Raw genomic sequence first — 22,698 nt, forward strand, 5'->3', positions numbered from 1 at the left:
GGCCATTTGGGGCACAGAATACCAGTTTTGGGGGCTGGGATCAGTCCTCGCCACAGATTATTTTGCAGAGCATCTCTCTGTATCTCAGTTCTCCATCTTTAAGACTGGGATAATATGCCCTGTTCCTAATTCCTGCCCAGCTTTTACAACTAAATCTGTAGGGCACAGACCACCTCCTCCTACGTTTATATAGTATGGAATGCAACTCTGTCCTTGTTTGGTGATGAGAGCTGTGTACATCTGTAATATACACCACTGAGACAGTAAAAAAAAGCAGAGTTGAAAGATCTTCAGGCATAACACAGCCAGTTAGCCCTAGATAATTCCCAATTCTATTTAATGCATTTGAAACCACCCAGCAATAGAGAGCCTGCTGCCTCTTTAATAGCATATTGATTAAATGTATTGCCACAGCCCGTGACACAAACTGCTAGAAGCATCTCTCAGACTGCATTACCATCCCCTGCAACTCCAGGTATGCCAGACCTGCCAGGGCTGGGTCAGGAGAGCTGACGTTTCGTCAAGCCAGTGGCCCCTGCCGACTTGTGCTGACCAAAATATCTATTAACTTCTCCCAGTTTGCAAATCACCCAGAATGCTACAAAGACAAGAGGTTACACTGGTAACAAACACAGAATTAAGCTGACAGTTTTAAAAGATTAGTAAAGTGTTGCTTTCCATTCAAATTAGGGAGGGGAATAAAAAAGATGACTTATTAAAAAAAAACTTCCTCCACAGAGTGTTTACTCTCCCCTGAGATGCAGCAAGAGATATTTGTGTTACTGGAAACCCTCATCAACCGAAAAGCAAATGTTTAAAAGGAGGGATGAAAACATAAGAGTTTGGAAAATAATGCCGGTTCAAAGGTTTTCAGATTGGTCTGCATGAAAGAAAAGGGGTCAGCAGTGCTCATCTCAACTCTGACAAAGCACTAACCGTTTAAAGGGTGCAAATGCCCTGCAGAGCAGTGGGCAGCACAGGGGCCCTGGCTGAGGACGCTGCCCGGCGTTCCTCCCACCGTAGTATCTGAATCCAGCTGTAGCACAGCAAACCACTGCTGGGCTGGAAGAAGTCAGCAAGTTCATCCTTCTGTCCTGGTCAGAGCCACCACCTCCCTCTCTGAAAGCCATGGCGGGGGTTCAAACTCAGCCAGAAAACAAGGTACAGACCCAAAGGGTGGCTGCGAGGGCAGCTTCCCGGGCAGGGGCACCACTGTGGCTGGGCTCCTGCCTGCCAGCCCTGCAGGAAAACAGCTGCGAGAAAGGGAAACCCTGCGTAGGAAGGTGAGGTGCTAATTAAAAAAAAGAACAGAGCAAGCAGAAAAGCAGACGTCAGTATCTCCAACATGCCTCACCATCTGGGAGTGATTTGATTTAACACGCAGTTTTGTTTTAAATGCTCGCACCACGTAAGCTTTTAATATAAGTTTTTACTGATGGCTTTACTTGCAACAAACGGATCAGAGACAGTGGTACTCTGAAGGGCCCTGCCCTTGTTTCGAAAAGATGTTTCTTGCCCCCATGAGTTTACATTTCAACCTAATACAGAGAGACAACGGACGTAAGCAAAAATGCATTCTGGCTGCTTTCACAGCATGAGAAACATTAAGAGAGTAAAGAAGGTAAGTATAGACAAGAATAGTTTAAATTCATTTCTGTAGGCATAATCCAAGAAGTGTGAAGTGGAACTTCTCTGTGCATTGCAGGGAGCCAAAAGCAAAGGAAAGTCCCATGACAGGGCTTAGCAGAAGCTCAGCAAAAGCTCTTGAGCAAAGAAATGAAAGAGACATCTTCATACAAACACAAGTTCTGAAAGAACTGATTGAGGGAGATGATGGAGGCTTACAAAGTGATGCAGACTAAAACACTGCTCCACAGCCTTACCCTCTCCTCCTGAGCTGGTCAATCTGTGGGGAGATGGGCACACAGCCCTACCAGCAATCTCATTGCTCAGCACACTCTTTGGCTTAGACTCTTGCCTTCAGGCTGTCCTCCCCAACTCTATTCCCAAGTGCTACCCTGACACAGCTAAATTCTGATTTGTAAGAATTAGAATTGGACCTACCAATCCTGGGTCCTAAAAACACAAATAAAAGGACAGCTAACTTTTTCTGCTCTGCTGTGCCCTGTTGTTGTGAAACGCCATGGGACAGCATGGTATGAAAGAGAGCACAGAAGCGAAGCATCCCGCAGAACAAAGCCGTTGTGTCTGTGTTGGACTCTCATGACCTCTTCCTGAGGATAAACAAATCTGGACTTCTCCTAAACTAGACACAGTTGGAGATGACTCTCCACTCCCAGCACTTCCAACTGATCCTAGAGATGAAAGAGAGCAAGAAAACCCTAAGCACTGGGTTGTTGCAGCCCCATCTCTCCCATATGTGGCACAGATGGCCCTTCAAACAGCTAAAAACAATCTCTTGACCTGCTGGAATCAAGTTAATAATTGATTAACCACTTACTTATAATTATTAACCTTTTATAACTTCCCTATATGTGTGCCCTTAATGAAAAGCGTGATCCTTCTTCTCAATATAGCTGGACTTATCTGCCAAGTTTCTCCATAGGGACAATTTACTCCAGATCCCATGACAGCTTGGAATTTTGGAGCTACTACTTATACTTGGAAAGCAATACATTCATCGATGGTCAGGGATCATGTCTCACAGCACCAGTCAGTCTCCAGTGGAACAGTTCATCCTGCAACGATGCTGCAAATCAAGCAAAGCACTAATAATGCATATGGCCAAGTCCCACTCATCTCACCGGACATTAAACACCCATTTAGCATCTGGAGCTGGAAACAGTGGTTCCTTGTAGACAGCTTCTCACAAACCGTCATCCTGGAGCCCACTTTACGCCAACCACTCCAGTACAGTTACTGAGGATTTATCTCACACATAAAAATGTTGTTTAAAGTGGTGCAATATTGAGTGCTCTGAAGGTAGGAGGCTGCCAAACTGAGGTTGCCACAGACAGGGACACGATCCTATTTACCATGAAACCAATCTTTCTTTTCCTGCCATTTGCTTTATTTAGTGCCCAGCTTCCAGCAGCAGGAAGGATGCAGCTGCCTGCAGCCCCCAGCCGTATTTACCACCCGAGCCCGATGCCACCCCAATGCAGGAGCTTTGGCACTCAGCTAGTGGATTTCTAAGCAGTAGCCTGTAATGATGCAACCGAACGCCTGCATCATGAAGCAGACACAAGAGGAGGTAAATTATCACAGGCTAACTGAGTCTTGGCATCAGCCTTTCTCATAACCCCAGGCACTTTTTATAACAGTTAAAACAAAATGCTCAGAAACAAAACCAGTACAACTACCAGCTTGAGCACTGAAAACTGCTGAGAAACCGCAATTGCATCAGAGCTTCATCGTGTTCTGCACATGTGCCTGTTTTAGAGCCAGCCTGTCCAGACCTGCTGCTGCCTGCACTGCAATTGTAGCTGCTCTCTTCCACTGCCCAGAGCTGGTGTGGAATGATAAACACCCTTGCTGGTGAGTGGGACAGGTACCTGCTGCCATGGGTGTCCTCGTGGGCAGCAGGAGGAGAGTGCTCTGGGTGGCCAGTTTCTGCTCATTCACAAACCCAGCAGCCACCAGCCTGTTTCTCTTCTCTTCCCTCCTCCCACCTCCCCACCCCAGTCACCCTCACCAACAGCACTCGATCCTCATCCTCTCCTTCCATTTTGCGTGTTCATACGTTCAGCTTTACTCTTCTTTGTTTTCTCTTGTCCTCCTCGCTGGTCCTGTGCCCCATCTTCCCCTCATGGCCTTCCCCCTTACCCTCTGGTCCATCCCCCTATCCCACCAGCCTGTCCTCACCTCCATCACTGCTGCTCTCACTCAGATTTCTCCCCTCCGATCTCAAACTCACTACCTATAACTTTATTCTGCTTCTTCCTCTGCATCATGTTGGTGACAGCAAGTGCAGAAGCCTCCCTTGCTCCTGCAAACCCCGAGGGTCCCTGCTCCCCACTGCAGCACTAAGGTAGTTGCTGCAAAGCTGTTTTTTCTCATGCCTTACCTGCAACCTGCGGGTACTGCACGTTCCGCCAGCACGAGCTGTGTTACTGCAAAAAACCACAACAGACTCGATGCCACTTCTAGCACTTTGGCTGGAAACTCCAGGGTGCAAAAACCTACACCTGGGCTGAATGGTTTGAATAAGGCGAAGGTACCTTCTCCTGCAAAGACACCTCTCCTGCCAAAGCATGAGAGGACTAGAGCTCTTCAAAGAAAAAGTTGTCAATATTTTGCAGTATTTCCTTCCGAGCTGCTCCTGAGAAGGGCTTAAATAAAATAAACAAAAAAAAAAAAAGAAAAAGTCAGGTCTCCTGGCATGGACAATCTCACTCCAGGTTATCAAACCTAGCAAGGAACGAGGCAAAGGCCTGGAGCATTTTAATGGGAAGCACAGGGCAGAGCTCCCAGAAGGCTGTACTATCAGCCCCACCTATAACAAGTTCTAAACTTCTGCTGACACAGTTCATTATCTTACAAAACAAATTGCTCCAAGTGAACTGTGACATTAGTGTGTGTGATTCTCCAGTTGCTCAGGCTATTAATGTTTAAGATGTAATTAGAAGTAAGGGTAGAAAATAGCCTTTGCAGAATATTTTTCAGACCATTAGTTGAAAGAATTTTCCACCCAATTTCTCTCTGGCATTTCTGAGTACAAGGGCCTTCTCTTTATCAAGTGCTCCCCACCTCGCTAAGCACTACGTGTTTTCGGTAGTCACACCAGCCACCCACCCAACGTGCATCAGTGACTCCAGTTCTTATTCCACTACTTCACCAAACCAGAGATGATCAGGTCAAATCAGACTTACATTGACAAGGGGCTGCCTTGTTTTACTCGCCTCAATGGAAGAAGGCCAAATCAATCTTACTCTCTCATCCACGAGTCTTTCTCAGTAGCCAAATTGTTAAAGAACTGAAGAAAGAAGCTGGGAGAAAAACAACAATAGACTGCTGTGCACCTATGTGCTGTAGAAATTACGTGTGTTGTCGTTATCCAGCAACAGAGACTCTATCCACTTGCCCCCTTTCTGTATGGGAAACAGTTGACATGAAGTCTGTCTTCAGCTCACCTTGGCAAGAAATACCTTCTGCGTTTTATTTAAAACCTTTCTTGCCACCTAGAACCTCCTAGTTGCAATGGCTGCTTGGAAAAAAAAGCACTTGCCAAACACACAAGACACTCAGTTTTTTGCTTGCTTCCTGGACCACATGACTATTACTATTTATGCCGTAGCAGAGGCTAGGAGACCTGCTCATGGACCAGAGCCCAGCTGCCTCGAGCTCACTGGAGGGGAAAAAAAAACCCAAACCACCACAAACCCGAACCCAAAAATCAGAAAAATTCAAAAGCATGGAAAGCAGCAGATGAAAAGCAGTATCTAATTCTTTCCTATTTCCAATTTTCCACCAAGTGCTTTTTAAGCATCATCTTTCCATTTTCAGAGAAGGCAACAGGCTGCACCCTGTGTCAGCAGCCCAACTAATCAAAACTGACAACACAAGTGTCCCCACCTAGAACAACCCATCAAAAACATACCAAATTCAACCACAGGAATCTCTATAGAATAGGCTCTTTTTTTTTTTTGTACTAAATTTCCCTCCAGAAACTTTTCAACTGGAGAGAATTTTTAAAGCAGCTGGGGAAGGACTGAGAATCAGTGACAAGCACAGTCTGAAATACTGTGGTGCCCAGTAGAGCTGCCCTGGCACTCCAGCGAGCGCCTTCTCTGCTGTACTGAAGAGCTCTGCTCAAAATCCAGTGTTTTGCACTTCCAACAGACCATCAGCTCCCCATGTCACACAACCCAAGTCAGATACATCCACGTAACGAGGCTTTTATGCCAGCAAAACCACTGCTGATGCCCTCCTCCTTCCCATTGTCAAGAGCCGGGCTCCCTCCAACTGCCTTGCCATCCCCCATCACTTCTGCGGGGCAGTACATGAAGGGGTCCTGATCTTTTTGGATATTTAAGCCACATTCAGCACGTGAGTGGCTCTCTAATCCCCAACTTAATATGCTTAAAACTAAGCAGGTGCATAGGCCCTAAAGGTGCAGCCATTGCTCCAGAAAGAGCATTGCTATTACATTTCCCGTTCTCGAGAGTGTTTTCCTTTGAGGTTGGTGAAGTACACTCCCCAGTTCCTTTGAACTTCATGTTATGAGACACAGGTTGCACTTATGAAAGCAAACTGGTTTCAGTTTGTGGTTTCCTTTCATCCAACTGGGAGGCAATCTGAGGAGCTGGCATGGATTGTCCTTGATTCTCGGACACGTAAATACATTTCCTTGTAAAGGTACATACAAGCCGCTAAAACCAGGCACATTGTGGCACGCTGGAGTATTCATCTAGGTCAAGAATTTGTTTATACAAATTCTAAAAATGAATTTGTCTGGGGGGAAAATGATCTCTTCTCTGTTTAGAGCATGAGGAGACATGGTAAACATCCATCACAGCAGGCACTCTTGTCTGCTGCAAACAGCAGAGAGCTTGTTCAAGAGGCTGTTTTATTTTTTGTTCACTGGTTGAAATGCCAAAACAGACATCCACCAGAGGCTCATCCACACGATGACCCACATAAATCCCCATCTGACATCAACAAAGGCTCAATTCTAAATTTTTTTTTATAAAAAACCTCAACCAACCAAACAAAACCCTCCACCAAATTCAACAAACCTAAAACGTGGTATCACTGAGGATTTCAGCTGTGTGAAAGCAGCACTCAGACCAGGACACAATCCCACCATCCTGCTCCTGACGACAGTCCTGCTCCTCTCTTGGACTGCCCTCAGTTACAGATGTTCGTGTCTCTGTGTGAGCTGCCTATTTAATTCTCCAACTAAACAAAACCTTGGTTTGGTCCTGGACCACTGAGTCCTGGCAGATGCTCTCACTAGATATATTAAAGCTTGAAAAATCCAATATATTTTTCAGTTTTAAGCTAGAGTTTAAGGACAAGCTTCTGAAAAAGAACCTGCTAAAAATACTCTTACTTCAGCCCCTTCTACATCCCTAAATAAACAGATACATATACAAATATGGGTCTATACACATATGTACCTACAGACATTTATACACATATAATTGGCAACTCTTAATTACACAAGTTCAACTCAAAGTGTTCCAGTAAACAAACATCTTCCCGAAGCCCAGGGAAGCAGAAAAGAAAAACAACTGTGAAATAAATACCTCGCAGTCACAGTTACTTCAGCAGGACTCCGGAGATTACGGCTTATTTAGCGCTTACAATCTGCTCAGCAACGTGCAAGACAAAAAGATAAAGAAATCAGGTTGCTGGGGACCCTCCAAGGGCACGACAGGCACAAGCCCAGTGCTGCCGGCATCTCCAGCCTTGAGAAGTCGCCTCTTGGATCTTACAAAAGTCTTCAATTTTATGTACTCGACCAACTCAAACCATAAATGCAGACTGTGACTGCGGAGATACGGTTCATTCCAACTTCAAAAATTCAACAGATGTGGAAGTAGGAACTAAAGAGGGATCAGTAACTCTTGTAAAATAAACACGAGAATGTTTAGGTAGAACATGGCAATGGAAACCCCAGAAAGAGTAAAACCAAAAGAAAATGGACAAAACTCATGCAAAGCAAAACTGGGGACATGTTTACCACTTTTTGCGGAAAGCTTGGAGAGGGATTATGGAAGAAAATGGAAAAAAACTTGAGTTTTTATGCTACTCTGAAGGAAGTTAACCAATGTAAATCATATCCTACACCTAAACTCAGGCTTCTGGAGACAGGAGATAGGATCAAAAAATTATGTGAATCAAACTGAGTTGTTTGGGTTTTTTTTCCAGAAAGACAGAGAGGGAGAGGGGAAACAGGGAGATATGAACCCAAATCTACTGTGATTCTTTCCATTTGTCTTGTGTGGATGAAGTGTTTCTATTTTATTCTTTTCTATCAAGAGAAAATCAACTGTTTGGGATTTTTTCTGTTAAAAAAAAAAGTACTAGTTCTATAAAATAGTTCTGAGAGACGGGATTTTAAGGGAAGATATATTATGACACAGCTTATCAAAAGGCAGAATTTGTCTTACGAACTTTCTTGCTATTTCCCTAGTACCACGGGATGAAAGTGAAGATCCTCTGATGGACTTTTAAAAAAAACTATGCATTTAACAGTCAGCTCTCAATGGAAGGAATTTTGCAGGATCAACCAATAGGGGCCCCTGGTAGGACTTTTATATTAACATTTTTATAAAGGCTTTGTTCGTTCCCCCTCCTAAAAGTCTTGGAGACACTGTGGATAGTTTTTTTGAGAAACATCAAGTCAATGTTCAAAGATCTTTAAGAACTGTTGGGAGGAGAGCTGTAAGACAATAGGCATCAGAATGCTGGAGTGCAAACAAACAATACCTGAAACCCGGGAGCAGGTTCAGAGGATCTGAACCGACTCGTGCAGCGCACACACTACTGCACGTGCTGACAGAGGATGTAATGGAGGCAGAAAGAATGAAGAGGCTTCAAAAGGAGTTTAGACAAATTTGTGGTGGATTGGTATATTGATAGCTACTATATATAGTAATGTGGATTCCACCTGTAATTTAGGAATCCCTTCATTGCTGACTGGTGGGGAACTGTAGTGGGGCAGGACAAATATGAACTTTCCTGCTCATCTCCTATCCTTGCAGGTCTTACACAGAGGACAATCCGTGGGCATTGCTCATGTAGCCACAAGCCAATCTGAGCTGACATCCCCAGTTTTTTTCAAACAGATCAGCGTCTCAGCAAAACTGGGTAAATCCAGATTAATGCAGACAATAAGTTTTCACTGTTATTATACACTACAATTGATGCAGTAATCTCTCTTTCATCGTATTAACGGTATCCACACGGGATATCAGTCCCCTAAAAGCAAATGGACATAGAGAATCCATATTAGAAACCCTCAGAAGAGCCCTCTGGTCAGCAGGACAGGACCTGCATGTAAAGGCTGCTCAACTGAAAGGCAGTTGTAAACTCTGACTGCAGATTAGCAAACATCTAATTAAGGTTGCAAGACAAAATTTTAAGTAGGTATCTGGTATAGCAGAACGGCAATTTTGCATCACGGTTATGTAAACAGGACCTTAAAGAGCGAGCTGAAAGCTCTGCAATGATGAGGACTGGGTATGGGAATTGTCAGAATCGTGAGCTCTGGAAAGGAATTAGAACGAGAGTAAAACAGTGAAAAAGAAAAAATGGATCTATTTCCTTTTAGATTCAAGACTTCAAGGGGAAGTCTAACAATTAAAGGAGGGGAAGAACTCCTGAACAACCACTTCCTGCTGTCACAGAAGGGAATTCAGAAATCATCAATTTGTACGGCCCAATGCACAAAGCTTCCATAAGCACAAATCATGAGTCAGGATCTAATTAACATAACCTGATGCTAACACCCTTTCCAAAGTGAATAAATGATTTGGAAGAACAGTTGACTTGTATGTTTATTTCTGTCACTGCCTGATTGTGTACTAAGTGCATGAGCCATAAAAGCAACATATGGGCAACTGCAGTGTAATGTAACTCCCAAGAAGCCACAACCCTCAACTACAGGTACATCTCATACGCATTCTTGTTGCCTGCATGTGTCTCAAATGTTCTGCAGCCTCAGCTGTGCAAGTCCTGTTAGTCTCGCTGTGCTGATAAAACATATTTCTGGAGGGTGGTTACAGCTGAAAGACAGATTTACTGATGACACAGTCCAAAAAGATGAGAAGCGTTTTAACCACAGGGGCAGGAGAGCGGGCATGCCTTCAGCATTATGCACTGAGTATCACAAGGTGGACACATCTCTGCCAAGGGAAGCTGGAAATGCAACTCACTCAACTTTCTCATGTGTAAGCTGCATAGAAAATATTAGTGCCATGGTCAAATAAAACATTCTACCATTTTAGGCACATTGCCTAATTAGAGGCCATTGTTATCTGAGAACACTGTTTTTGCAGCTGTCAGGAAATCAAATAACCCAAGGGTAACTTGGAATTAAATGAAGCTGTACAAACACATAGCCCAGCTTTGAAATCCTGACTCTGACAAGTAGCTCCTCTGCTTTCCAAGGGACTAAACATCTAACTAGGGCATGCAACTATCCTTTTCTTTCAAGCCACAGGATAAGAGGATACTGGTCCTTCTGGAGTGCTGATGAGGTAGTCCTTCAGAGACTGGGAACTTGCAAATACATATGTATGCACAGGCACTGCCTTCTCTCCACTTAAATAATCAGCACCTCCTGAGGAAAGACCTTCAGTGCAAGTGTCCACTAAGAGAGTAATCAAGGACTGATAAAAGGAAATGCTTATACAGAAACCCCTGCTTTCGTCTCATTTTCAATCAATTACTTCTCCTCTTGCAACCCTTGTAACTTTAAACCGTGACGGCAATGTAAAAACGAAGTTGGCTGTACTTTTACAGTGACTTTTTAAAAATTAAACAAAAAGGAGGAGTGCATTTCCAATGAGATTAGCACAGTCATGTAAAATGCACAAAGATGTTCATCTAGAAAACGTACTTATGGTTGCCTCCCTTCTGAGCTTCCTATTTGTGATTTCTGCTCTGAGAAACAAAAAAACCTCAGACTAATAGTGATAGTTTGAGTCTAAGAGCAAGGAGAGTGCAAGGCCAGATACTGGTTTAGGAATAAATGGCATTGCAGAAGAAAGCCAAGTCGTAACGTAGAAGTTATTACGCAACAACACACCTCCACCTGGCTACGAGCACAGGGGGCAAGTGACTCACTACCGACTACTGGGAGGGAAAAACTGTGGTTTTACAGCAGTGTCTTAGAACAGATACTCAAGTATTTGGAATAGAGTAGTAAATACAGTCTGATTTTGAAGTGTTAGACAAGTAGGTGGCAATTTCAGCTTGTAGTTAAGGCAAAAACTGATCTGTCCCACAAAGTGTGTATGTGACTTGAAACGAGTCACTCAGTCTCCTTTTTATCAGTTTCCTCATACGTGGGAGAAAAAAAATTTAATTCTTACCTCACAGGGGTATCATAAGACAGGAAGTATGAATACGCTCCAAAAACAAAGCATCGTTATTATGTTTGGCTAAAAATGTGGAACATGGTAAGGTAGATTCCAAAAATAATCATGATGTCCACTCATACTGGAGAACCGGGTTAGGAAGACAAATCCAGGGCAGGCTCCAGTCTGCTCTCAGGAAATCAGGCTGCTCTCTTCCTTCCTCTTCACGGGATAATGCACCACTAGTAATGAGCAAACCTGGAAAATCAAAATCAGATCCAAGCTCCACAACTGGTGTTTGCTCGTGAGAAGGAAGAAGGGAGCAGAAATTGGCTTTTTTCTTTAATGATAAGCAAAGGAAGATTAAGAGTTTGGCTCAAGCTGCATTCAGAGCATGGATATGGGAGTACCCGTCCTTCTGCACAGGATTGCCTCCTGAGTGCGTGTCTGTGCCACGATCAAGAGCTGGGTCCTTCCCAACCTGTTGGCCACGGCTTTTTGCTCGCGGCCAGCAAAGCATCGCTCAGGGCCAGCTGCTCCTCACCCACTCGCCGCTTCCCGTGCAAATGGGCTCCACAGTCTGAAACAACTGAGGGTTTTGTCTCTGGTCATTAGGGGACAGGAACTGCAGAAATCAGCAGATTTCCCACTTCTGGACAAAACTTTCCCTGTGTTTCAAAAACTCTTGGCAAAGGCTTTGCTTGCAGAATCTGCAAGCCAGGGGGTGGGGAGGACGCAGCCCGGACGAGCAGCGAAAGGCAACGCTGAGGGCTCAGGTTGCTCTTGGCAAGGGGAGGCAGACAGCATGTTTAACTCAACGATGAAAACCACAGAAACAAAAGAAGATCAAAAAAAGAAACAGATGCAGTTGGACTCACATTTCCAATTCTTTCTGTATTTTCAAACGAAATAGCACAAGGAATCCTTTTTTTCCTTCTTTTTTTGAAAATCACATTTCAGACAGTATTTTCACTGGACTGACAGAGCAGAGCAAATAATAACATTTCTAACAAGACTTTAAGGTGGAGCCACTAAATTCCTAACTGTTGTATGACCATAACCTTGAGGTTGTGAGACTTAATCCTGTGCAAGATTAAACACTAAAATACGAGATTTTAAAAAGATTATGCAACATGTTTCTTAAAAGGGTATTTTTTTCCAGCATAATCTCCAATCTGTTCTACTGAGATGATTTATTCAGCAGGTCTGCAAGTGTACCCACTGTAAAAATGAACCCTGTGGGACAGAAACTACCTCAATTATTATTTATCATGGCTGTTGCCTGTTACATTATCAAAGCATTTCCACATGTTTACTAATTAATCTTTATAAGGTCTGTTATGAGGTGATTTAATAGGATTATTCCTGTTTTTCAGATGAGGAAACTGAGGCACAACGTGAGACCTGTCCAAGGTCAAACAGAAAAGCCTGCAGCAGCCCTGGGAACTTCATCACGCTGCTCCGACTCCCTGTCCCTTCGCTTTGTGACTGCAGCAGCAAACCTGCTCGCTGGAGAAAGGCTTATTTGGCCAAGGGGCTGCCCTTCCACAAACCCAAAACAGACTTGCTGTAACTGTCAGGCCAAAAGCCTAAAGATGATGGTTGACCAGTGTGTCACCATCAGCTTAATACCGCGCACAAAGGAAAGAAACATTCCCCCTATTTTAATTGCACAAGAATTAGCTCAAAGCATCACGCCTCCCTTCATTCCCCTCAAAAAAGGACTGTTAGTTTGGAGTCAAACACACGCATCACTCTGCATTTCCAGAGTTAGACACAAGGACTTCAGCTGATTCTAGTAAAACCCAAACAATCAGACACGTTGCACTGGAATTATGAAAGCTATCCTTGCTCCATCATTAGCTCTGGAGACTTTGTACCAAGGCTGCCAGAAAGCTGGAAAAGACTGATGGCTGCACCAGGAGAAAGCAAAGTTAGTGAAGTTTTAGGGCACAAAAACTTGCCACCTCTGATCGAGAGCCTCTGTCTAGGTACAGACAAGATGGAAGATTGCTTGGCTTTCCCTCCCAGGTCATTGGACCAGAAGGATCCCCCAAGCCTACCAGGGACAGAAGTTTCCTCGCCTTGACAAATGACTGCTGATCCTTGGGAAACCTGAGGCATGGGAGCCTCCATCTCCTGCACTGAGAGAAAATCTGGCAAATCTGCTCAGAGACCAACCCTGGGGAGTGCTGTATGCCAGCATGTTGCAAGGGATTACCACGAAAGAAATGTTTTCTCTGTTTGTAGGTGATGACGGACTTTTTTGGAAGGTTGCTGCAGTCTCATCATTTCTCGATTAAGGTCAGAGCCCTTACGAGATGCCAAGGTGGAGGAAATCCACTCCCTCATCAGGTCACAAACTTGAGAAAAGTATGGCTTGAAACTTAAAGTAGGTTGACAACTAGCAAAGTTTGGGAACTGAAGGTTGAATGCTTTCAGCCTTGGGAAAAGGGGTTCGTTTCTCTACTGTATCACTGATCCCACAGGTCTCCCTGTGCTTCACTTCTTGACCTGTGACCAGGGGGTGACAGCACTTCCTCATCTCTCACAGGGTGCTCCATAAAAAATGCACTTTAAAAGCACAGTGAGATCATAAATTACAGTCCTACCAGCAGTTACAACACACAAATGCTTCAAAAAGTCTTACAGTGTATATTCAGCCTTGTCCCTTCCTCACCATGGGGTGCACTGTCTGCCATCCTGGCAGACTGTGGGTAGCTCCAGATACGGGCAAACAGTGAAAGCCACCAAATCCCCCTAAGTCCTGCCTCAAAACACCAAAACAACCCCAAATCCATTAGTGGAATGGCACACAGATGGTCAAACGCTGCCTAGTGAAACAAATAAGCAGAGCTGCTTCTTGCTTTTAGAGATCGACCTAAAATTTCAGTGAATCATTTCGTCATTCCAGCCAGAAAAGCTTTTTTAGGTCCTGCATTTATGAGAGCAGGTTGACAAGAGTGAGCCATGGTATCTAGCTACTCATCTATCTCAGATTTTGGAAAGTGCTAAGAAGCAGCCAAGACGTAATAAATTTAAAGGAGGAAATCATGGCCAGTCAAGTGGTTCAGGAAGAGGTGTCTGGGCTTTCTCACCACAGGCTGCGAAACAAAAATAGATATCGATACACACCCATCTGCTGGAGGAAACAGCAAAAAATATCTATTATTTATGCAGGATTTCTTTAAATAGGAGCCAGCAGAGAAACTGGACCAAGAGACTTCATGCGGTAGGTTACAAACATAAGGAATAAGAAGTGCTATGAAGATCTGCAAACCCACTCACACATGAGCTCTAAGGAGAAGGTGAAGTGCTCCTTTCCATAGGTGACACAAACCAGACCTTGGAATATTACATATTTCCCATCCTTCCCTCCCTTCCCCCAAAAGCTTTAACTTCCAAACCCTACTGCCTCTCGGGAGAGGGCAGAAACCCCATGCAATCACAGCCTCTCCACACGCTTACCCACCTATATCAGCACATATGCATCACAGGAAAAACCTTCCCAACCCAGCACATATTTCTAATTAACCAGTAGTCAAATCCTCATGTTTTTAATTTGAATTTAAGTCATTAACACCACATCACTTAAAAAAACCTGAAAACCACAGACACAGTGTAGTCTGGCTAATACAGAGATCCAAAAGAGAGCGACTGTGCACGTGTTTAACAGAGAAAAACATCTTCTGCCTAGCAACCAGCAGGCTCTCCTGGCGGTCCAAGGGAAGGAATTCAGCACTATAAATGTCAGCAAGCAAATTAAGCCACCGTGCCTGAGATACAAAGGCCTAGTCACTGGGCAATAAAAAATTAAAGGAGAAATAGTTATAGAAAAAAAATATCCAAAAAACCAGATGCATCTATTAGCTTGCTTCCCTCTGTATCTTTAAATAAAGTTGCAGATTGCTCCCAGCTAAATGAGTTCTGGGCTTGCACTTATTTATAAGATGATTTCTTGCCCATTTTATATACAGGATGAGAGAGAGGACACTCAAAGCAATTTACCATTTTGATGTTATTGAAAAAGGGACTCAACGTGGTACTAAAACATATGATGGTCCTGAATCCAAGGTCAGACAGGGAACAGGTTGTCTGAGGATGATGGCTAAACAAAACAAAGCACTGCCAGCAGGAGGGCTTTTTTTCTTTTTATCCTTTCTTTTTATTAGAATGAGGTCAACATTTTATGAGTTCTGACAAAATCTCTCGTCCACTCTAACTAGTTGAGATTTTTCAAATAGTTCCATTATTCTTAATGTACTGGGCAATTTATTGTGAGGTGTGAACTGAGATTAGAAGCCTCTTCATTCTGGAAACTGTGGAAATGCATGGATTTCTGGCCTGAGAGAAGCTACTAGCCATACTGGGCAGCCCAAGAAGGTTAATGGAAGGACTGTCACCTCCATCTTGCAGATGAACAGCAGTGTGGGGTGACTGAGAGTCTTGCTCTATGTTCACACTGCGGATCTGCTCCAAAGAAGATGCTTCCCACCGCTGCTTCAATACTGAAATCAAATTGCCCTTCCTCTCCAGTTCCCATCCAGAAGAGATCAGTAGTCAGGGGCTAAGGTCTGCTAATTGCAGTGACCTACATGAAATGGGCTTGCTAGTTCTAAGAGAGAGAAGACCAGAGTCCATGAAGGTGATGTCTTCCTCTTACTCACTCCCCGTTCCCCTGAAACTAGAATATGCATGTTTACAAACTTGGAGATCACAAGGACTCTCTCCTCCCTTGACCCGAGCATTTGATTTCTTTTCCCCTTCTCTGATACCTTTAAAGTTCACTGCCTACAGAGAAAGTTTCCATGCAAGAGTCACCAACCAAATGCCAAGGCTGGGAAGGCGTGATCTCGCCTTGGAAATGGTAGCAACTTGTTGCTTTACAATCCTCCATCTTCAAGACAGCGTTACCTGGGTGACAGACTCACAGACCCCATTTATGCAGATGTTCATGGAGCAACTCGACGGCTGACAAGATCACAGAGGAGGCTAGGTTGGGGCAGCAACAGGCTAGGGGTTGTCCCCCCAACAGAGAAAGAAGTCTTCAAACGCCATCCACTGCCCTGTAAGAAGTCTCAGAAAGGGAGACTCCTCTTTCCAACACGAATAGGGCATAACTCGAAAAATAGAACTTGTTGCCTTTTACATGCAAAGAAACTACCTTGTCATAGGAATAACAGTACAGAGGAACTCCTCTTCCCCTAGCACATAGCCAGGTCCCAGTGGTGGTGATTCTGGGAAGGTCCTCATCAAAGAGTTCAGCTTTGTTTCAAGTGGATGCAAGAGATATTGAAACAAAGAAATACCTGAGGGTAAACTGTAGCCATCTCTCACCTCCACGCAAGTGGACCAACTTATAAAGATGACACTGGATGGGCTCTTCATTAGGCTTGTAGAGAATAAAAGTGTTTGAGGGAGTGTGTTAGTTCTTCATTTCACACTGTGCTGTGCAATTAGACAAGTGCTGTAAAATGAGAGGCAAGGTGGATGGCATTTTTATTGAAAGCTATTGAAGCAGAGCTATTGCTAAACCTAGTAGTGGACTTTCAAAAGCAAAAAGGATGATCAGGACTGCAGACAAACCAGCTGGAGAATCCAGGAACAGAAAAGGGACCATTAAACCAAACCAAACACCCAAACTGCCCCTTTACCTCCAACAAAAGGCTCCCATTATTTTATTCAGATGGCATCTCCAGGACAGAATTGCAATGTCAGCAACTCAGTGCACATAAACAGGGTCTCCAAGAGCACAGCTATCTCCATGTGTGCTGGCACAGGCTTTGCTTTCAGTGTGTGAAAGCTAAAATGTTTAAGAATGCAGATTACTGGGACCAGTGAGAGCAGAGGCTGAAAGCTGTGCTGGTGCAGCTGCCCAGAGATGGAGGGAGTCAGCCCTTGCTGCCCTCTGAAAAAGAGACAGACTACGCAGAGCACAGGGCTATGGCATATCTGCACCATGCACAGGCAGCCCCTGCTTTCAGCCAAACCTTGGGGAACAAAGCAAACTGCACTCAGACAAATATTGCTGTATTTCAGCGAGCAGCAGCCGCTTGACTTCTCTGCCACGCGCTGGCTGCACAGCAGGTGATAAACGCAGGGATTTTACACGGCTGCCCAAGCACCCCAGTAGCTGAGACACTTGTCTTCAGGCAGGAGGGCCCATGGCCAAGCTCCTTCTGCTAATTCATCTCAGGATCAGCCAGGAAAAGAGCTTTCTGTGCACTGTCCCCCCGTGTTTTTGCTGAATAAAATTCTTCCTCATTAACAGGCCAAAGCCCAAGAAACGGCGACTGGAACAAACAAGGTTCTGTGCAGATATAATCCCCACCTCACCGCCGGGGAATTAAGGGAGAGAATTAGGCTGCAGCCGGTCCCTTCCAGCACGATGAATGCTTAAGCAGGTTACGGCTTTGCACTGCAGACGTTTTCTGGGGAGGAGAAATAATGACTCCTTTGCCAGCCCGACTCACTTGCCACTCTCAGGGAAACAAGCCTGAGGATTCCTTTTTGACAAACCAGTTAAGAATGATTACTGCATGTCAGTTGGTTTGAAGTGTTAACCTCAAGGATTGCTGGAAGTGCCAGTATTTCTCCAGCCTATTCTTTTCCCTTCAGTGCTGTTCGTGATATGCAGGAGAAGGGGTCTGGCTAACTTGAGAGATGCCAGCTAACACGACAATATTCTCACTGTTGCTGCAGCAAAAATTCATATAGGTGCCTGAGAAAAGTCTTAATTTTTCACGTAGAAAGGCCTGCCCTTCAGAGACTTATTATCTAGCTTGTTAAGCACTGGAAAAACAAAAGTTACCTGAGAAAAGTCACTTGCTGCTGGACTTGCTACCTAAACTGCTCACCAAAGATGAAAGCTTAGCCTGTGATCCTTGAGTAGAACCTGGCACTTGACTAGTCAGGTCAAGAGGCAGCTGATCCACTTGATGCAGACATAATCGGTGCTGTTTTCCAAGAAGGTGGGATGCTGTAATTCTTACAGATTTTGATCCTGTTCAAGTCCATGGGCTGATTATAATCCATACAATTCATAGATTCATAGATTTCTAGGTTGGAAAAGACCTTAGAGATCATCGAGTCCAACCATCCCTAATCCCCATTAAACCATATCCTCAAGTAGATCATCCAGATCATCATACAATGGCCAAGTGAGATTCCTCCTCCCGAGACATTTATAGTCAGACTGTGAGGGGAAGCAGGAAGTGAAGCAAAGCCCTTTCACTGTTACAAGGCATCCTGAATGGCAGATCCTGAATTTCTCCAGACTATGAAAAACTTACAGCATATGGAAATAAGGAACAGGGATGGAGCAACAGTGGAGACTGCAGTCAGGGCTAACCCTGAGGCAGTGACAATTCAGAAAGAAGAGCATGGGCTGGACACAAACCCAAAGGTCATGGCTGTTGTGCTAGGAGAGTTAGCAGGATGCAGAGCATACAAGTCTTGCCAGTAGATCATCATTTACTAGCAAAGAAGAACTCATGCTGGGTTTTGTACATGGCTTCCATGCCGTGCCATAGTAGAGGATGGGCTTAGCATGCTCCTTCCTTCCCCTGTGTTGCCTGGAAGGTGATCTGTTCTCCTGCAAAGCCCTGCTGTAACACCCCAACTTCTGCCAAAACCAACAGAAGCTCTGTGGGTACTGTAACTATCAGCAGTAAATTCGTGTGTGTATGAGAGCCAGGGTAACAAAGCCAAAAGGTTCCAAGCAGAGAGGATTGCTGCTTTGGTGCATATCACTGTCTGGTTCATAGAGATAACCCGAGGCACCAGTGAGACATGCAGCTCCTCGAGGACACTGCTCTGGCTAGATCTGGGATTTTCTCCAAGTACAACCAGTGGCACACACAGTGCAACACAACCTGCCGCTACTGATGCGCAAAACCACTGCTGGAGCTTACCTTTGTTTCAAGCTGGAATAACTTCCAGAGAGATAAACAGCAGCACGGCTGCTAGAGAGTGTACGGGGGTGGTCGCAATCCAAACTCGCCACCAGCAACTGAATTGAGGAATCTGCCTTGTGCCAGCTGTGCAGAGAACTGAGTGCCATGGGTATCACAGACACAGATGTGACGCTGGAGACGAGCACGTCCCTAGCACGGCACATCTGCAGGGACAGCACGGTTCAGGGACACACACTGCCTCCTGACAACGACAATCGCCAGGTTTCTTGCTCTGCCACGTGCAGTGGCCCTTGAAAAAAAACTTGTCTCCTTCTTTGGTGAATTCTCTCTTAAAATGAAGCTCTCAGAGGGAGGCTTTGCATCCTACTACTATGGTGAAACCAAATTTGATTCCGTTTCCCCCAGCTACCACCTGATAATAAAAAGGGTGATTCTACCAATAGTAGTAACAAAACTTTTGCACATATGGTCCCCGAAAAAACGCAACAAGGGACTCTCTGGCAGCAGAATCGTATGTTCCCTCCTCTTTTGGGAGCAAAAGCAGAACACGTGACACACACTTTCAACCAAATCTCAAAACTCCCAAATTATAAACAGCAACAGCTGTAAAGATCCATTTACCTATTCTCAACCCAGTGATTATTTTATGAAAACATTTAGCCACTATTGTAGTGTTCTAAAATGTAATAACTTATTCTATTATATGTCTGTGAGTATTCCTGAAACAGAAAGGGGGATAATTCAGCAATGCTACTGATTATAAAACTTAGACTCTGTACTAAATAAAGACAGTAGAGTTTCTAATTTTCTCCTTAGGGTTTGGATATTACAAACCCATTGAATGTTACAGTTTCATAAGTAGCTACTTGACAGTTAATTCCTATTCAGGAATGAAATCCTCTTTTTTTCATATTTCAGTGAATTTTCTCCCAACTGGTAAAATGTGTAGACTTTTAATTCCAACCACAGAAAGCAGAGATTGAGCAAAAATAATAATAGCCGTAAAATACTTCCTCATTCCACCACCTTAATAACACTGCTACAAACAAAACGTCCCACATGATAAATGTTATTACAAACTGTTTCCATCCACAAAGCCAAACCATTCTCTCCATAAGCACTTGCCCAATGCCAACCATCTGCAGCTCCCAACCACATGCCAACCACCTTCTCTGACGCAGAGTTGACTCCACCTTTGACATGGGCAGAGACAGACCTTTAGCCATCACGGGCAAAGGTGGCACTTTTAGCACAGAGAGAGCTGGGTGTAAGAAAGGGGGATAAATCACAGCTTTCGGTGATGAGCCAAAGGAGCAGATTTGCAACTGCACAGCATTGTGATGGTTGTGGGGATGATGCAACTACTCAGCTTCAAGTGCTCCTTTTGAAGAGAGGTTGGATGAAAAAGCTGGAGAAGAAAGATGTGGTGTGCTTATGGGGGCCTGGGGACAAAGGCCAGCTCATTTTCATACAATGATATGCAGATGGTTTTGCTTTTTCAAACATGCTTAAGCTGCTCTTTAAGACGTGTGTGTGCTCTTCTCCTGGCATTAAAATATATTCGCATTCCACGTGTGAAACGCCTTGTACAGCACAGCAGCAGAGACAGTGTGCTTAAGTGATCAAAGCACCTTTCACAGCTGCACTGCAACCACTGACAAACAGACCTGTTTTACAAACGCTTTGCTTTAGAAGCTCAGCGAGAGATGACATGTTTTCCTCCTCCACCCCCACCCCCAGGCTGGATACCGAAGTGGCACACGCTGGCACCTACCTAGGAAGCCCTCTTCATCCACAATGATGGTGTAGTCCTCCGGGGTTTCCGTGAGGCTGAAGAACTTGCACCTGGCAAAGGCAAACAGCAGGAGAACATGATTAGCTGCTGGACTGAACGGAACCTGGTCTTCCACTTAAAACAGAGCTCCTTTCCCACCCAAGCTGTGCTGGAGGACAGAGTCATTGTCTGATGGGTATGGAGAAGCCTAAGGCATTAACAGACCTGAATTTTATTCCTGGCTCAGCCACTTACACTGTGTGACCCACATTCCCTTCTGCCTGCCTATGCACAACGGAGCTGGTAAAACACTTATTATTTTTATGACTTAGCTCTTAGTTACTTTTGTTAATTACCATATCCCTCAAGGCTTCCTGTCACAGCCCAGGACCTGCCGTATCGCACTGACACAGAGCAAAAAGCTTTGCTCACCAACTGATGTCTCCAGTGCCCACCAAAAGCCTTCCCTCGGTGCAGGGGCGCACCCATCTTCCCTATTTACCCACTGAAGTTTCTTGCCTCATCAAGGTTTGACATCTAATCTCTCAACCAAGCCTCTATTTCTCCTCTTACTGCTTCAGAGGCTTTTTCCACTAGCAGACAGCATCCAAATTCTCTTTGCTGGTCCTTGCCCCTTCCCTCAGTAGGTGCCTCCTTTCCCTGAGGAGCTCCAGGTGGGGACACAAGTGGCAGGGGCCATCGAGCACGTGAACACGAGGTCGAGCTTCCCTCCCCTCCAATCGCCTATTGCCCCTGTTCTGCTCTGTGCTCATCTCTTGACACCGCAGGCCCCACACAGCACAGCCTCTCCACCTCGTTCAGCACTGAGCACAATGTCACCTCCAACATGAGATACAAAACAAATGTGACACGGGATTCTTCCACCGTAGACACACAAACAAAAAAAGCCTCAGCCTTAAGGTTTAACACCACATATAGCTGGAAAGTTTTTTTCCCCTGACACACCAACATATGTACAGCAACACCTACTAAAAAACCCCAAAACTTTCTCCAGCTTCTACCCAGTTGTTCCCCAGCAATGGCAGGAAGGTTTGCACAGCGTGTTTCCTTCAGCAGAGCCCACACTTTGAGCACCAGCGCAGTGCTGGCCGGCTCCCCCGAGCCACGCAGGGCTCCTGGCCCCTCCAGGAGCACGTCACAGCACACGGACTGCGTGTGCCGCCCGAGCTACAAGAGACATTTTTCCCTCTGGCAAGCTAAATTGGGCACAACAGGAAGAGCCTGTGTCTACAAGGACCAAAGAGCAGGATTTCACAGTTACGCTGTGGTACTATCAGATTTATCTGAGGCAACCTACAGAAAATATTTTTAATACTGGCAAAAGAAAGCTTGTTCTTAAGGCCCCCAAATTTCACAGGGTGTTGACAGTGTAATTCCTGCATGGAGCACAGTTCAGCAGGACTCAGCAACCAGAGACTACCAAGGCTTCTCGGCACTGCTGAGTATCTGTCTCTCAAAGCCTTCAGGACTTCTGAAAGCCAGGAACCCCACGTTGTGGGTCAAGACACCAAAAAATGGAAGTATTCACTTAATTACAGAATCAGACTAAAAACTGGCTTATACATTCTTTTGAATGGCTGAAAAGAACACAGATTGCACCTATTCTCTCCCAAAACAACAGGGAGAAAAACGAGATGGCTGCTGCCCTCCCCCTCACCTCAACAGGAAAACTAGAAGAAACAACACGCAGGTCTATTAGTGATCTGCCATGTAACCAACAGGATTTCATGTAGATGGAAAGTATCAGACAACCTGCCTTTAGAGACTCGTCCTGTTTTCCTAGAAGCATCCGTCACAACAATCGAGCATGACACTCTCCCTCCTAGCACAGACGTATCACCATGAAATACAGAAGTGGCCCCACCACAACGGAAACCACAACTTAATTATTTTGTGTCACTGGTAATAGCTACTGTGACAGCCACATTTACTAACTCAACTCTCTCCAGGAATAGTGCCAAGAGAAGCAGAGAACAGTAGCAGCCCAAATCTTTTA

At 44.8% G+C, this 22,698-nt stretch overlaps 1 protein-coding gene across 1 annotated transcript in view; it reads right to left on the bottom strand.

Annotated features, from left to right (window-relative positions):
- The window catches only part of CASTOR2 (cytosolic arginine sensor for mTORC1 subunit 2), a 121,736-nt gene that overhangs the window by 36,543 nt on the left and 62,495 nt on the right, over positions 1 to 22,698 (bottom strand). Inside the window, exon 2 of the mRNA XM_086624701.1 lies at positions 20,682 to 20,752. Within this exon, the coding sequence (XP_086480827.1) occupies positions 20,682 to 20,752 (71 nt within the window). The remainder of the gene's footprint in view (positions 1 to 20,681; positions 20,753 to 22,698) is intronic.

Source organism: Tauraco erythrolophus, chromosome 21 (genome assembly GCF_009769465.1).
Source record: "Tauraco erythrolophus isolate bTauEry1 chromosome 21, bTauEry1.pri, whole genome shotgun sequence".
Lineage (NCBI taxonomy): Eukaryota > Metazoa > Chordata > Aves > Musophagiformes > Musophagidae > Tauraco > Tauraco erythrolophus.